This window comes from Neopelma chrysocephalum, unplaced genomic scaffold (genome assembly GCF_003984885.1).
Source record: "Neopelma chrysocephalum unplaced genomic scaffold, ASM398488v2 Primary Assembly neopelma1_62, whole genome shotgun sequence".
In the NCBI taxonomy this organism is placed as follows: Eukaryota; Metazoa; Chordata; class Aves; order Passeriformes; family Pipridae; genus Neopelma; species Neopelma chrysocephalum.
The window spans coordinates 2,351,872-2,362,139 of record NW_020897719.1 but is presented as its reverse complement, the minus strand read 5'-3'; the positions used below and the strand labels follow the sequence as shown (position 1 = coordinate 2,362,139).

The 10,268-nt window shown below is 41.6% G+C and overlaps 1 protein-coding gene across 2 annotated transcripts; it reads left to right on the top strand.

Annotated features, from left to right (window-relative positions):
• The first annotated feature begins 65 nt into the window (after positions 1-65).
• On the top strand, positions 66-8,282 carry ATP23 (ATP23 metallopeptidase and ATP synthase assembly factor homolog). Of its 2 annotated transcripts, none has more exons than XM_027682266.1 (6): positions 66-338; positions 1,623-1,668; positions 1,776-1,857; positions 2,491-2,628; positions 5,609-5,692; positions 6,612-8,282. In XM_027682266.1, exons 1-6 carry the CDS (start codon positions 158-160, stop codon positions 6,813-6,815), a joined length of 735 nt encoding a protein of 244 aa, XP_027538067.1. In that variant the 5' UTR covers positions 66-157; the 3' UTR covers positions 6,816-8,282. The 2 variants fall into 2 exon arrangements, with proteins under 2 accessions (XP_027538067.1, XP_027538068.1); XM_027682267.1 differs by having other exon boundaries at positions 226-338; positions 1,586-1,668.
• The last annotated feature ends 1,986 nt before the right edge of the window (positions 8,283-10,268 follow it).

Genomic DNA, 10,268 nt, shown 5'->3' with positions numbered 1-10,268 from the left:
CGCTTGCGCCCCAGGCCCGCCTCCGCCCACGTGTCGGGAGCGCGGGCGGCGATTGGCGCTGCCCGGCCCCGGCGCGGTGCCCGCTGCCCTGAGCTCTGAGCCCTGTCCCGCAGGGACGGGGACCGGAACCGGCGGGAGCGGGAGGGCACGGTCGGCTATGGAGCATGGGGAGGCTGACTCGCCGCCGGCGGCCGAGAAGAAAGAGGCGGTGGAGGAGGATGATTTCGGCTATCGGCTTTTTCCAGACCGGAACAAGAAGCCGCAGAGCTTCCTGGTCCGCAGCCTTTTCACCTTCCACAACAAGTGTCAACTAATGCTGAGGATGACCCTGGAAACGAGTAAGCGCTTCCCCGTGCCCCGGCGGGCCCAGCCCTGGCGCAGCGAGGGCCCTGGCGTCGGACTCGTGCCGCCCGTGTCCCGCCGCTGTGACCTTGTGCCGCGGGGTCCCGGGGCCGGAGCTGCGCCCCCTCCGCTGCCGCTGCCCCGGGGCGGCCGGACGGCCCCCAGCAGGTGGCGGGGTGGGGCTGCTGCTTTATGAACACGCTGGTTTTGCTTAACACAAGTTATTTCAAAAGTGGCCAAGAGGGCTTTTTCTTTCCCTAGCAGAAGGTCCTTCTCTGCCTTTTTTTCCCTGAGAAATTGAGATGATTTGTCAATTTCTGTGCATTTGTACCCTTTTCACTACGTGATGTTGACTGTGAGTGTTAGCAGCAAACGATGGTCACTGTAAGTCGCTCTGTTTATACTAGTAGTAAAATAACTATCAGTCAGGAGTGACTTGATTCCTGAACAGCTTTGACTCTGTATGCTGGGCTGCATCAAAAGCAGCAGGGCCAGCAGGTCGAGGGAGGTGTGATTCTCCCCCTCTCTTCTGCTCTCATGAGACCCCACCTGGATTACAGTGTCCAGCTCTGGGACCCCCAGTGTAAGAAGGACATGAAACTGGTGGAGGGAGTCCAGAGAAGGGCCACCAAGTTGATAGCATGACTGGAGCACCTCTCCTACAAAGAAAGGCTGAGATTTGGGGCTGTTCAGCCTGGAGAAGAAAAGGTTGTGTGGAGACCTCATAGCAACCTTCCAGTATCTGAAGGGGGCCTACAAGGAAGCTGGATAGGGACTCTTCATCACAAACTGTAGTGATAGGACAAGAAGTAATGGGTTCAAACTGAAAGAGGGAAGTTTAGGTTATATGTATGGAAGAAATTCCTTGCTCTGGGGGTGGTGAGGCACTGGAGCAGTTGCCCAGAGAAATTGCAGGTGCCTCATCCCTGGGAATGGGAGTTGCAGGTGCCTCATCCCAAGGCCAGGTTGGATGGGGCTCTGAGGAACCTGGTCTAGTGGATGGTATCTTTGCCTGTGGCAGGGGATTGGGACTAGATTATCTTGAAGGTCCCTTCCAACCCAAACCACTCTATGATTCTGTATCACTTCACATAGTCGGAACTGTAACAAATTGCATTGTATTGAGGTTAAATACTGCAAAGTATGAATTTGCATGTATAGTGCTTTTCTTGTTTTTTTTTTCTTGACTGTGTTTGTATTTTGATTTTATAGATGACTTTCAGAACTTTTGTTTTGAATGTAGGGATTTAGAGAAATTGATTGCAGCAATGTTTTTCTAGATCCATATGCTCAACTGCTCCTTGAGGCTATGAAGCAATCTGGTTGGTATGTAAACTAATTCATCTTTTTCTGTGTAGTAACATCACTATTGTAAGTAGTGACTGATGTTTTTCAAATTCTTTTCTGTAACATTGTTTGTTTGGGCCTTTCAGCACTGTCTTCAATGACCGGCACTTTTCTTGTGAAAACTGTGATGGCTGTGTCAGTGGAGGTTTTGATGCTGCCACATCTCAGGTAGGTGTTGGACATAGCCCCCTTTTGAAGTACTACAATTTTTTTAGTGTTTTGTTACTAGGATTAAATTTACCAACACTGATATTTGCGTTAGTAATGAAAACAAGATAAATGAAAGATGTTCCATGGTACTGAAGGGAGACCTCATTGCAGTCTATAACTTCCTTGTGAGGGGAAGAGGAGGGGCAGGCACTGATCTCTTCTCTGTGGTAACCAGTGACAGAACCTGAGGGAATGTCCTGAAGTTGTGTCAGGGGAGGTTTAGATTAGATATTAGAAAAAGGTTCTCCACCCAGATGTGGTTGGGTGCTGGAATAGGCTCCCCAGAGATGGGGTCACAGCACCAAGCCTGTCAGAGTTCAAGAAGCATTTGGACAATGCTCTCAGGCACATGGTGTGACTCTTGGAGATGGAGGACCAGGAGTTGGACTTGATTATCCTTGTAGGTCCCTTCCAACTGAGCATATTCTGTGTGATTCTATATTGGAACTAATATGCTGCAAAATGATAAAGCTGTTAATGTTGAAAAACAATGATCTAAAGACACTAAATGCTGTAGGTTATGTGCACGCTTAGAAGTAAGGGAGGTATTGAAACTTGTTGGAAAGGCTTCTTTTATCTCTTCTTCCTCAGATTGTTCTGTGTCAGAACAACATTCGCCAACAATCCCATATGAACCGGGTGGTCACACATGAATTGATTCATGCATTTGATCACTGCCGTGCACACGTAGATTGGTTTAAAAACGTCAAGCACTTAGCATGTTCAGAGGTAAGTAAAAATGCTTCTAATGTCATTTTATTAATTACTGCTGGTTATTAGAGATGCTTCATGTTGTATGGTCTGTTACACACACTTTACTTATTTTGATCCTTTTTGTCCTTTCTGTCAGATCAACCTAAATAGCTTAATTCAGAAAACAAATACTTAGTTTTCACAAATATTAGTAAGTTAATGTCCTATAAGTAGAATGATCACTGTGAGTGTAGACATAGCACAAAGTGGTTATTGACAAATGAGAGTAGTTAGAAGGGAAAACATATTCACACATTATTCAAATGTTTATAGCATTCTTTTTCTCCTGCACAAATCTTGGTGTGTTGAGTAGTTTTCACAGTAGTACAGTAATCTTATTTTTGTTTAGATTTTTTTGATTAACAACAAACTTGTCTTTTCCTGTCACATTCATTTTTTTGCATAATTGTGATATTGCTAATAGTACACTGTAGTTATGACTCCATGTCAATTGGATGGGGCTCTGAGCAACCTGGTCTAATGTGTCCCTGCCCATGGCAGGGGAATTGGAACTAGATGATCTTTAAGGTGCCTTCCAAGCCAAATGATTCTACGATTCTGTGATTTCAGAGCACATTTTCTGCTTAAAAGGCTTTAATAATTGATGCTTTAGGAGGTGAAATTAAATGGATCACAGGTTGGGAAGGATTCCTCTTGTGTATATGATCCATGTGTATTTGCATGCTTTTATTTGATTTCTGATATAATCCATATTGTTTGGCCACAGAAAAACTCTTATGATTAATCTTATGAAAGTATATACTCATGACTTTGTAAATTAGGTATTTTTTAACTGTTTTTTTTTTTTTTAAATACATAAAAATATTATGGTGGCTTTGTTTCTGGTTTGTTTGGTTTTTTTTTAGGTCGTGTGTTGGTTGATTTGTTTGTTTTTAATGAGAACTTACTGATCACTTTAGATGTGCACAAGTTTCACCTATGAACAGTATGTGAGATAACCAAAATTATGAGTTTGGTACTGAACAAATCAGATTTCATAAAAATTAATTTTAATTCATTAATTGAATTCATATTTGCTGTAGAAAAGAGCTACTGTCACTTATTATCTTTTTATAGGTAAGACTTAATGAAGTAACCTTATGTGGTATGAATAAAGCCATTCTGTATAGCTGCCAGGAACCCACTGAGCCATTCTCTGACTTCCCCTCCTCAATGGTACAGGGCACAAAAGTAAGATTCAAAAGCTCATGGATCAAGATAAGGACGTGGAGGTCATTCACCAGTTGCTGTCATGGCAAAAATACACTTGACTTGGAGAAGGTTAATTTAATTTATTACCAATTAATGACAGAATAGGATAGTGAAAAATAGAACTAAAAATACCTTCCTCCTCCTCTCAACTTGTTCCCAGGCTCAACTTCACTCCTTCGTTCCTGGCTCTTCTATCTCCTAACCTGCCAAGCGGCATGGGGAGACAAGAAATGCAAGCTGTGGTCAGTTCATAACACTTTGTCTCTGCTGCTCCTTCACCTTCACTCTGTTCCCCTGATTCAATGTGAGGTCCCTCCCACAGAGGGAGGGAGCAGTCCTTCGTGAACTGCTCTGAGTCTTTCCCCTGGGCTGCTATTCTTCAAGACCTACTCTGACTTGAGTCCTTTCCACAGCATACAATCTTTTGGGGATGGACTGCTCTAGCATTGCTCCCCCATGGCCCACAGTGCCTGAGAGAAAATCTACTCCCACATGGGCTGCAGCTTTTTTCAGGGCATGTCTGTTTGCTCTGTCACGGGGTCTTCCTTGGACTGCAGTGTGGATTTCTACTCTACTGTGTTCTTTCACAGACTGCAGGGACTCCTCTGATGCCTGGAGCACCTCTTCCCCCTCCTTCTTCACTGGTCTTGGTGTCTATGGGGCTGTTTCCCTCACATTTTTCCTACTCCTCTGTCTCTGTCTACAGCTGCCCTGTAGTGCTTTTTATCCTTTCTTAAACATGTCATCACAGAGATACAACCAGCCACTAATAGTCTCAACTTTGACTAGTGGTGGGTCTGTTTTAGAACCAGCTAAAGCTGGTTCTTTCTGACATGGGGGCAGCCACTTGTCCTGTCTCACAGAAGCCACCCTGGCAGGCATCTCACTGCCAACATCCTGCCATGTAAACCCAATACAGTAATTCAGAATTATTAACTATTGTCTATTTTTTTGTCTAAGCATTTACACAGTGCAGAATAAAGCATGTAAGCCTCAAACACTAGTTTAGAGAATTTTTATATAAAACAAGTTTGTGCATGTTCTTGGTCTCGTTGAGATTATGTGTTTACCTAAAGTCTTCTGATACTTAATTACATGGTGTTTACATTTTCTGTTGATAGCTTTTTAATTCTTACCTTTCATATTTTCCATTCATTTATTCTCACTCTGGTACTTAATTGTAGGAAATCACAGTTTATTTACATTTCCTGGCAGACCGGGTAGGGTACAGTTGGAACAGTTGGCAGACAAAAGAAATTACAGTGTACAGAACAAAACATTTAACAAGCTAAACCACACATACTCATTTAAATGTGGCTTTTTGCAAAACAGATGGGTTACTGCTCTTCTGAGTATTGCAGCTGTAGTCTTTGAAAGGTATCTGCCTTTCTTTCTGACTCTTGTAACAGTTTCTGATATAGATTGGGGAGAATGTTACTTTCCATGTTCTTCTAACAGTTCATATACATATATACACACATACATATGATCTCTACTGTAGGAATATGTGAGATGTAGTTCCTGGAAAAACTTACAGGTTGCTGTAGTAATACATTGCACTTCACTGAGGCTGAGAGGGTGGATATAAAGGGTAACAGCTACTTAAGAAACTAAAGTGGCCTTGGGAATAATCTCTACCAGCAGTTACCAGAAAAATACTGAAGAAAAAAATTTGTTACAACTTTTTTGACATTGTATTTTCATGTGTTTCTCTGATCTTCTGGCTTTGTATTTTTCTCAATAGATTCGAGCTGCTAATCTCAGTGGAGACTGTACATTGATGAATGAAATAGCCAGATTTAAATTTGGATTGAAAGGGCATCATCAGGTAAAGACTGTAAATGTTAAAGTCTAATAATTTTTTATGAGCCATCGTTACCTACTTGATCTCAGCCTTCTGCACTTTCATACCCAAACATCAGAAAAAGAAGTAGATGCCATGGGCTTGCTGTTTTCTCTTAAATAACCTTTAATGACTGATGTTAATTTTTTTTCCCAGCATGTTATTTTTATTGGAGTGAAATTCCTGAATACTTAGTAATATCATAAAGCAATACCATTGACAATGGGTGGCTAATAAGAACCAGACAAAACACAGGGTTTGCAGGAAATGTAGTGGGAACACTCTTTTTAAAAGTCTTTGAAAACTGGAGGAAGCAGAATGACAAGATTTCCGAATAACCATGTGTATTAAGTCTTACAAGAATTAATTTTTGTAAATAGTAACGAAGCCTACAGATTGAGTCACAATTAGTTGCTCATGTTAGAGTGACAGTAGTTTGTAGCTGATATTTACATCGTTTTTTATGTTTTTGTAGACAAACTGTAAGAAAAAGTTGCCATGAAGAGAGGTATCGAATGCCAATAGAGAAGTCATTCCTTTATGTTTTATAGTATTTCAGTTTGAAACTAACTAACTGGTATTTATGTCTGTTTCTTTCTGACATATTTTTCTTGTGTGCAGGATAAGTTTTACAAATACTTGATACCAACAAAAATGCCAAATTGTGTTTTAATTTCTGTTCTAAGAAATGTCTTTTAATTATCACATGGTTTATGTGTACATGGAAAACTAAAACACAGAATTTACAGAGGATGAAACTAAAATATACTGTAATGCTTATCACAGGCACTGTTTGACTTTTCTGTGATACAAAATTATTGCCTATGTAGTAGGAGTTACTACTTGACAAAATCTTGAAAAAATTTATACTAATAATGTCAGATTTTTCTTTTTTTCCCTTTAGACTTGTGTACGAGACAGAGCAATTCGTTCCATTCTGGCTGTTAGAAAAGTTAGCAAGGAAACAGCTGAAAAAGCTGTGGATGAAGTTTTTGATGCCTGCTTCAATGATCTAGAACCTTTTGGAAGAATCCCACACAGCAAAGCAGATGCAAGACGTGCTTATAGAGACTTTCAGAACAGAGATCGCTATAATGCTAATTTGTAAGGGGGGAAAAGAAAACACATGAGAAATTGTTAATATCAGACTGTTCTGTAACATCTGGAGTTACAGTCTGTGCACACAGTGCTGGTGGAAAGGGCAATTCTATCAAATGTATCAATTAATTTTGTAAACTTTTTTCAGGAGCCGACTTCTGTGGAAGTAAACAGGGTAAATGAACAAGACTAAAAATCGTGTTTCCTCACCTGTTATTCCAGGAAGATAATTTAGTATGCCAAATGACTTGTCAAATAATGATCTGCACGTTTCAATGCACATTTAATTCTTTTCAATCTGACTGACTAAGAGTTGGTTTCTAAAAGTTTTGTTGTTACTAAATAAATCTTTTTATTTCCACTATCTTTGATACACAGTCATGAAGTCGGTGATCTTAATCACTCTATTTTAAAAGATGGGCACCCGAACTACAGCTTGAGGGTCTAGATTTAATAACTATGGCTAAACCTAAAATTTAATAAACTGCTGCGTTTGTTTTTAAGCACCTCCTGAAATTCTTGGGAGGTCTAACATTTGTTAGCGGTGGGAAAGCTTTTGTGACTTGAGTCCTTTATGCCTTGAATTGCTGCTCCTGTGCTGATTGTCTCTGGTGGTGGAGGACTGGGTATGATGATGAGTGTTGCCTTCTCCTGTTCTGTGTCCCAATATATTTTGTGATAACAGGACTGTCAGTGTATGAAGCTTTGTCAGGCAACACACAACTGTGAGATTTGGCTGCAGTGGGGCAACAGACTCCCTGGTGAGACTGGAGCAGGAGTGAGGTACTGAACCGCTCAGATAAGAAAAAGTCAGCACATGCACAGATTTCAAGTGCCTGACAGATGCTACAGCTGAGAGGGGAAGATCCTCCCATGTACCTCCAGAATTTGACAGCCTCTGACAGGGCTCTTGTTTGACTGTAGCTTTGGGCTTGTGCAATCCACCTATTTATTTCACATGCCTACAATATTTTGGATCTGACTGTCATTCTGTAATTTCCTCCTGAGAAATATTCACTCGTGATTAGCCTCCAGCCCCATGTCCTGCTTCTAAGATGTCAAGACTTGGGAACAAGACTCATGAAGAAAACAATAGAGCCAGCAGTGTGTTTTCCTGACCAGCAGCAAACAATTTGAGAAGATTCACACCTAAGCACTGCCCTCACAAAGGATAAAACAACATATACTAGAAGTGCCTGAGAGATCTAATCAAGCCTAACTTTTCTGAGTTGTTCTGTTTGTGTTGGACTATGTGTGTAGGTGTAGCATAATTCATACCTACAGGAACTACTACTTCTGGCACTAGGCATTAATGCAGATCCCTCAGAAAGTCATCCCGCTTGTATTGGAGGAAATTGTCTTGACAAAGATTCCCCAAACCTGTGCTTTCAAGAGAGTTAAAGAATTTCAAATGGAGATTTCATAATCTTATTTTGTTGGGTTAATTCCATCCGTGACTGACATAATCGCATGGCTGAATATCTGAACAGAAAAAAATGGGTATATAATACCCTGGATACCTATAGAGAAAATTACAGATTGAATCCTAAGCTTCCCATGTTTGATGGAGTCTATATGGACCTAGGGTTTCCAAAATCCCCTGTGGATCAGAGATGCCTTGGAAACAGCATAATCTTATATAGTAATATTCCCTTAATGTTTACTTCTCTTCAAATCACCATTTTAGTCAGTACAATGTATGACGCTGAGTTTTTTATGCTTCTGACACATACTCTGACAGATAATTCCTTCCCTTCATTATACCTTACTAACGGAAGTTCTGCCTTAATGAATGTATGTGTGTTTGCATTTATATTATATTTTGACCAATACGTAGTTTGAATATATACATTCGTCTGCTATCTGGGATAAGCTTTATAAAGTTTACTTAGAAATGGAAAATGCAGCAATAAAAACTAGAAAATGCAAGCATACAAGCTACTTTTTTCCTTCAGCATTTTTGATAGATGAACATGATCAAAATCTTGGAAAGAAAGTATTCCAGAGATATCTGTAAGAAATGTTGGTAACAAAGAGTACATTGAGCTATATAAAAACATAATTATATATATATATAATATAAAATCAGTATTAAATGTGACGTGATCTTGGGCACAGTGATCACAAAATGTTTGAGTTTGCAATTCTCAGAGAAGAAAGGTGGGGACTCAGCAGAACTGCTACCTGGGACTTCTAGAACTCAGGAAAAAAAAGGAGAGTTGATGACCTTTTGAAGAAGGGACAGGCAGCTCAGGAGGAGTACAAGGGTGCTGTGAGGTTATGCAGTGAGAAAATTAGAAGGGCCAAAGCCCAACTAGAACTACAGGCCTGTCAGTCTGACCATGGTATTGGGGAAGGTCATGGAGCAGATAATCTTGAGTGCCATCATCTGGCACATACAAGACCACCAGGGGATCAGCATGGTTTATGAAGGGTTTATGAAAGGCAGGTCCTTCCTGACCAATCTAATCTCCTTCTGTGACAAGGTGACCTGCTTAGTGAATGAGGGAAAGGCTGTGGATGTTGTTTACCTGGACTTCAGTGAAGCCTTTGACACTGTCTCCCACAGCATTCTCCTGGAGAAACTGTCTGCTTATGGCTTGGAGAGGTACACTGTTCACTGGGCTAAGAACTGTCTGAATGGCTGGTCCCAGAGTGTGGTGGTAAATGGTGCTACATCCAGCTGGTGGCAGGTCTTTAATGGTGTTCCCCCTGACTGGGGCCAGTCCTGGATCTGGACAAGGAGATCGAGTTAATGGTCAATGATCTAGACAAGGGGATCAAGTTCACCCTCAGCAAATTTACAGGTGACACCAAGCTGGGTGGGAATGTTGGTCTTCTGGAAAGTAGGAAGGCTCTGTGGAGGCATCTGGACAGGCTGGATTGATGGGTTGAAGTCAAGAGTATGAGGTTCAATTAGGTGAAGTGCTGGGTCCTGCCCTTAAGTAAAAAAAACCCGATGCAGTGCTACAGGCTGAGTGTCTGGAAAGCTGCCCACTTAGGGGTATTGGTTGACAGTTGTCTGAACATGAGCCAGCAGCGTGCCCAGGTGGCAAAGAAGGTCAATGGCATCCTGGCCTGTATCAGAAATCATGTGACCAGCAGGACTAGGGAAGTGATCATCCACCTGTACTCAGCACTGGTGAGGCCACACCTTGAATCCTGTGTTCAGTTTTGGGCTCCTTACTTCAAGAAGGGCATTGAGGTTCTGGAGCATGTTCAGAGAAGGAGGTGTTGAAGGGTCTGGAGCACAAGTCATATGAGGAGCAGCTGAGGAAATTGGCGTTGGTTAGCCTGAAGAAAAGGGGGTCAGGGGAAACCCTATCGCTCTCTACAACTACCTGAAAGGAGGTTGCAGCTAGGTGAGGGTTGGCCTCTTCTCCCAAATAATAAGAGACAGGACTAGAGGAAACAACCTGAAGTTGTGACAGGGGAGTTTTAGATTGGACACTAGGAAAAATTT

Excerpts from the sequence above, each read along its gene's own strand:
- ATP23 (XM_027682266.1), top strand. The coding sequence starts at position 158 with ATGGAGCATGGGGAGGCTGACTCGCCGCCGGCGGCCGAGAAGAAAGAG. Across the intron at positions 1,858-2,490 it reads TTGATGCTGCCACATCTCAG|ATTGTTCTGTGTCAGAACAA; the intron begins GTAGGTGTTGGA and ends CTTCTTCCTCAG. Across the intron at positions 5,693-6,611 it reads GATTGAAAGGGCATCATCAG|ACTTGTGTACGAGACAGAGC; the intron begins GTAAAGACTGTA and ends TTTTCCCTTTAG.